General features: G+C 46.9%; 1 protein-coding gene across 1 annotated transcript; it reads left to right on the top strand.

Moving 5' to 3' along the window:
- Positions 1-4,137: 4,137 nt before the first annotated feature.
- Positions 4,138-6,243, top strand: LOC139445344 (uncharacterized). The gene is made up of 2 exons (XM_071226473.1): positions 4,138-4,812; positions 4,951-6,243. Exons 1-2 carry the CDS (start codon positions 4,138-4,140, stop codon positions 6,241-6,243), a joined length of 1,968 nt encoding a protein of 655 aa, XP_071082574.1.
- Positions 6,244-6,518: the final 275 nt, after the last annotated feature.

Below are 6,518 nucleotides of genomic sequence, written 5' to 3'. Positions count from 1 at the left end.
GATAGTAATGTCATGACAACATAGGTCTCCCCAAACCAGATTGATTACCACAGCTTCTTCACATTATGAATTCCAAACATGTCAGATCACCTATTCCATCACTGACATTAAACTTCCGAAAGTTGGAGTCATTTTTACTGCAACAGAATAATTCACAATGAGATCAATACCCTCCTATATTTCAACTTTTGGCAAGTCAAGACAACTAAATCTTTCAGAGATTCTTACAGACAACGATAAACCATGTGTTAAAGGTGGCCTACTCTCCACTGCATATATCTCAGTACACTCTATGTCTAGATGTGGTTGTCAGTGACCCAAGCGAGGGACGCCGGCTCTGTGTCATTACAGTAGCCATTACGATTTTGTTTGTTTGATGTTTGTTTGTTATTTAACGCTGCACTCAGCAGTATTCCAGCTATATGATGGCGATTGGTAAATATGCAAGTCTGGACTAGACGATCCAGTGATTGACATCATGAGCATTGATCCATGCAATAGTCGCCTTTAATGGCAAGCATGGGTCGCTGAAGACCTTTTCTACCCAGATCTTCATGGCGTACCCATAACTAACCAGCATTAAAATTGTAACTCCAAAGATCATAATTTATTTCATTAAGTGATCCAAGTTTATGCTCCAAAGGTGAAATTGCCAAATGATGCTATTGCGGTTTTAATGCTGGCTAGTATAGAGTGATGACTTGAACACAAAGTTTGAGTTTGTAGACAAACAAAGTGCCGGTTTGAAGGACTTCCATCAAACTTGCTTCAGCTGCCAAGTGGCTCTAGAGCTGTGCCCTTTAAGAAGCATAGGAAAAGAAATCTTGCTAACAACATTGATTATTTAAGAAATAATGAACCATTTGATTACAAAAAGAAACAGGACTGTTAAGAAAAAAAAATATTGTAAAAACTTACAACTCCTTGAGGAACAAACCAATACCGTTATTGACCCCATGACACCAAAGCCGATACTTTTAGACACCAGACTTTTAAATTGTCTCTAAATCTCAACTTCTTCGTCTATCAGAGCCTGAGGTAGGCTGGCCAACCATGAGGTAGCCATTGAAGCAGCAAGGCTCGTTATGACCACTAAACTGACAGCCAGCCCCGTCTCTAAATACACACAAGTGAAATTGACTGTGTTCATCGTTTATCTGCCTGGATGACAATCAGAAGATATTTTCTCACTTCACCTCTCTCGTACAAAACAAACATGTCCTCTAGACTCAATACAAATGCCTAATTTCATATCCTCTGTGAACACAACGCTTAATTTCACACTTCTCCTGGCACACAATGGCCTCTCATGGTTGTGATCCCAACTGATATTTTTTTTCAACATGGGCACTTTTCACCATTGTCCGACATGCTCGAAAAACGAACGTCTGGATCAATTGTTTGGGCTGGACTGGAGACGGAGCTGACTCATTGTTTTGTCTCCGGAAGCATGTCTAGACGAGTGGGACGATCTACCCGATCTCAATATCCGCTGTCCGACTCTGATTGCACTAATTAGTCCCCAGCTGATGACACTCATTAGGACCCGCCTGTAACTACCCCCCTTCGACAAGAAGTCCCTGTCTGGTCATTAAAGCAGCATTTTCTAATTTATACGTCATCAAAAAGAGCAGGAATTGTTTCTTTTTTCTATTTATAACAAACACAGAGAAACGTTCTGTTCTTTGTGTTGAGTTCCATGCAGTGCGTCACCTCCGGCTACAGAGCCGAGCATCCTGGTCGGGCATCCGTCTTCATGAGCAACCTAACATTATCTTGTACTGTGGAGATTTCAAGATGAGTAAAATTGAGTCATTCTTTAGAAACATCACTAGTTTATTGAACTACATATGAGGGTTTGTATAATCTTTTCTACAAAAAATAAGAATTTATTTTTATTCCAGTGGTGTACATAAATGTGATAAAAATCTAAACTTCAAACAAGTGAATGTTATTTTAGGACACAGACAAATACAAAAGTGTGAATGGCCTTGTATTATGGAACAAACCAACCAGTACCACCCAATTCCCACTGTAGACCGACTCCGTGGTCTAGAGGTACAGCGTCACCCCAGAGAGCAGTTCCATCCCACTGTAGACCGACTCCGTGGTCTAGAGGTAGAGCGTCACCCCAGAGAACAGTTCCATCCCACTGCAGACCGACTCCGTGGTCTAGAGGTAGAGCGTCACCCCAGAGAGCAGTTCCATCCCACTGTAGACCGACTCCGTGGTCTAGAGGTACAGCGTCACCCCAGAGAACAGTTCCATCCCACTGTAGACCGACTCCGTGGTCTAGAGGTAGAACGTCACCCCAGAGAACAGTTCCATCCCAGAGACAACTGCCTGTAAATATTCAAATCTGGACGAAACAAACAAACAAGTGACTGATATCATGAGTAACACACAATCCACCAAGGGATCAAGTTTGACCTTCAGATCTGTTCAGTCACCCCTGATGACACCAATGACGTATTACAAAGTGGGTCCCCAAGGGGTCGGTTTGAAAGAAAGGACTTGTAATTTGGCAGGTGTTGACCAAATAAGGACTTTATCATACCTCGTCTTTTATAGGAGACAGGCAAGAGAAGTACTGATATATGGGTGGGTGGGTTGGTGTGAGCATGGCTTTACCCCGCTTTAGTAATATTCAAGCAATATCAAGGGGGGGGTCATCAGAACCAGACATGGGTTTCACACATTGTACCCATGTGGGCATTGAACCCGGGTCTTCGGCATGAGGAGCGAACACATTAACCACTAGGCTACCCCATATTGCCTCTATGGATGATGTAAGGACAAAGACATTTGGGCTTTAGTGCTCAGTGTGACACTACTGGATTGAATGCAATGTTTAAACACCCCAATGTTGACAAAAACTGAGTTTTTCCCAGTTACCCCTTAATTTAAGAAAATACAGTTTTATAAAAATTCCAATTTCGAAATAAAATAATGAGTTTTTCTCAGTTTGTCTGCCAAGGGCTTAATTTTGGAATCCTAGGTAAATCCCTGAGATCGTTGATCATTACATTTCCTTAGCACATGTTTGAAGCCTCTGAGCCCACAAGGCAACATGATGGCAGTTAATCTGCGGGGTACACAATACCCCCAGCACTGTAACCGAACATTCATCCCGGGCTGCTTAACCTGGAAGAAATCAGGTGTCAGGTGCCAAAATCCATACACCAAATCAACCGATATATCCTATTTCTAAAAGTCTTTTTTCCAGTTCATGCCTCACTGTAAGTTTGTGTTTTTCTCCCACAGTGTAGCAGGGCTGCTTGTTTACCCAGGGAGCTGAGGCATGATCAGTCTAGACACCTGATCTGAACTGGGGGGGACACAATGCATGTTCCAGGTAGACATGCTAAGTCTAGATATCTGATCTGAACTGGGGGGGACACAATGCATGTTCCAGGTGGACATGCGGGTGGGCAGGTAGAGGGCACATTGCAGGGGTGGGGCAGGGGGACACATTGCAGGATCAGGGCTGCGCAGTGGGCACGTTGCAGGGGCAGGGCAGGCCAGGGGGTACATTGCAGGGGCAGGGGGGTACATTGGAGGGTTGGGGCAGTTGCAGCATTAGGGCGGGGCAGTGGGCAAACGGCAGGGGCAGAGGGGAATATTACAGGGGTGGGGCGGGGCAAGGCAAGAGGGGTACATTGCAGGGGCGGGGCAGGGGATACATTGCAGGGGTGGGGCAGGGGGTACATTGCAGGGGTGGGGCAGGGGGTACATTGTAGGGGCGGGGCAGGGGATACATTGCAGGGGTGGGGCAGGGGGTACATTGCAGGGGCGGGGCAGGGGGTACATTGCAGGGGTGGGGCAGAGGGTACATTGCAGGGGCGGGGAAGGGGGTACATTGCAGGGGCGGGCAGGGGGTACATTGCAGGGGTGGGGCAGGGGTTACATTGCAGGGGCGGGGCAGGGGATACATTGCAGGGTCAGGAGAGGGGGTTACATTGCAGGGGCAGGGCAGGGGGTACATTGCAGGGGCGGGGCAGGGGTTACATTGCAGGGGCAGGAGAGGGGGGTTACATTGCAGGGGCGGGGCAGGGGGTACATTGCAGGGGCGGGGAAGGGGGTACATCCCTACAGCACGAGACAACATCAGACAACTGCTACAGCCTTCCCTACAGCATGAGACAACATCAGACAACTGCTACAACCTTCCCTACACAAGACAACATCAGACAACTGCTACAACCTTCCCTACACAAGACAACATCAGATAACTGCAACTGCCTTCCCTACAGCACGAGACAACATCAGACAAATGTGACAACCTTCCCTACTGCACAAGACAACATCAGACAACTGCTACAACCTTCCCCTCACCACTCGACATCATCAGACAACTGCTACAGCCTTCCCTACAGCACGAGACAACATCAGACAACTGCAACAACCTTCCCTACAGCACGGGACAAAATCAGACAACTGCTACAACCTTCCCTACAGCACGAGACCCCTACACAAGACATCATCAGACAACTGCTACAGCCTTTCCTACAGCACAAGACAACAGACAACTGCTACAACCTTCCCTACAGCACGAGACAACATCAGAAAACTGCAACAACCTTCCCTACACAAGACATCATTAGACAACTGCTACAACCTTCCCTACAGCACGAGACAACATCAGACAACTGCAACAACCTTCCCTACAGCACGAGACAACATCAGACAACTGCAACAACCTTCCCTACACAAGACATCTTTAGACAACTGCTACAACCTTCCCTACAGCACGAGACATCATCAGACAACTGCTACAACCTTCCCTACAGCACGAGACAACATCAGACAACTGCAACAACCTTCCCTACAGCACAAGACAACATCAGACAACTGCTACAACCTTCCCTACACAAGACATCATTAGACAACTGCTAAAACCTTCCCTACAGCACGAGACAACATCAGACAACTGCTACAACCTCCCTACAGCACGAGACAACATCAGACAACTGCTACAACCTTCCCTACAGCACGAGACAACATCAGACAACTGCTACAACCTTCCCTACAGCACGAGACAACATCAGACAATTGCTACAACCTTCCCTACAGCACGAGACAAAATCAGACAATTGCTACAACCTTCCCTACAGCACGAGACAACATCAGACAACTGCTACAACCTTCCCTACAGCACAAGACAACATCAGACAACTGCTACAACCTTCCCTACAGCACGAGACAAAATCAGACAATTGCTACAACCTTCCCTACAGCACGAGACAACATCAGACAACTGCTACAGCCTTCCCTACAGCACGAGACAACATCAGACAACTGCTACAACCTTCCCTACACAAGACAACATCAGACAACTGCTACAACCTTCCCTACAGCACAAGACAACATCAGACAACTGCTACAACCTTCCCTACAGCACGAGACAACATCAGACAACTGCTACAGCCTTCCCTACAGCACGAGACAACATCAGACAACTGCTACAACCTTCCCTACACAAGACAACATCAGACAACTGCTACAACCTTCCCTACAGCACGAGACAACATCAGACAACTGCTACAACCTTCCCTACAGCACGAGACAACATCAGACAACTGCTACAACCTTCCCTACACAAGACAACGTCAGACAACTGCTACAGCCTTCCCTACAGCACGAGACAATATCAGACAACTGCTACAACCTTCCCTACACAAGACAACATCAGACAACTGCAACTGCCTTCCCTACAGCACGAGACAACATCAGACAACTGCTACAACCTTCCCTACAGCACGAGACAACATCAGACAACTGCTACAACCTTCCCTACAGCACGAGACAACATCAGACAACTGCTACAACCTTCCCTACACAAGACAACATCAGACAACTGCTACAACCTTCCCTACAGCACGAGACAACATTAGACAACTGCTACAACCTTCCCTACAGCACGAGACAACATCAGACAACTGCTACAACCTTCCCTACACAAGACAACATCAGACAACTGCTACAACCTTCCCTACAGCACGAGACAACATCAGACAACTGCTACAACCTTCCCTACAACACAAGACAACATCAGATACTGCTACAACCTTCCCTACACAAGACAACATCAGACAACTGCTACAACCTTCCCTACAGCACGAGACAACATCAGACAACTGCTACAACCTTCCCTACAGCACGAGACAACATCAGACAACTGCTACAGCCTTCCCTACAGCACATCAGACAACATCAGGCAACTACTACAGTTTATACTCATAATGTCTGGCCATGGAACCAAAGGCTACTCAGAGCCAATTTCAGTCCAGTCTGGAACACATGCTCTGTACTGTCCTGGGATGTGAAAGTGAGCGCCTTTCCGCTGCATGTGGCAATGTCTCCTGTAAAACAGTCACCTTTGCGTACAGCGTTCCATGTATCAGCTGAACACAAGATGTGACAGCTGGCTGCTGATAACCTCCTGTCCGGGACGGCTCATAAATGTACAAGTGTTGCCACATGGATTCTCATCAATAGTCAGCCGATGGCGCCACTGA

The sequence above is a fragment of the Haliotis cracherodii genome, unplaced genomic scaffold (genome assembly GCF_022045235.1).
Source record: "Haliotis cracherodii isolate W230 unplaced genomic scaffold, xgHalCrac1.p SCAF_6, whole genome shotgun sequence".
Lineage (NCBI taxonomy): Eukaryota > Metazoa > Mollusca > Gastropoda > Lepetellida > Haliotidae > Haliotis > Haliotis cracherodii.
This window is presented reverse-complemented; position numbering and strand designations above follow the sequence as displayed.

Bases quoted from the DNA above. Each gene is read 5' to 3' on its own strand.
- LOC139445344 (XM_071226473.1), top strand. From the start codon at position 4,138: ATGAGACAACATCAGACAACTGCTACAACCTTCCCTACACAAGACAAC. The intron at 4,813-4,950 runs GCAACAACCTTC...ACCTCCCTACAG, and splicing joins CGAGACAACATCAGACAACT to CACGAGACAACATCAGACAA.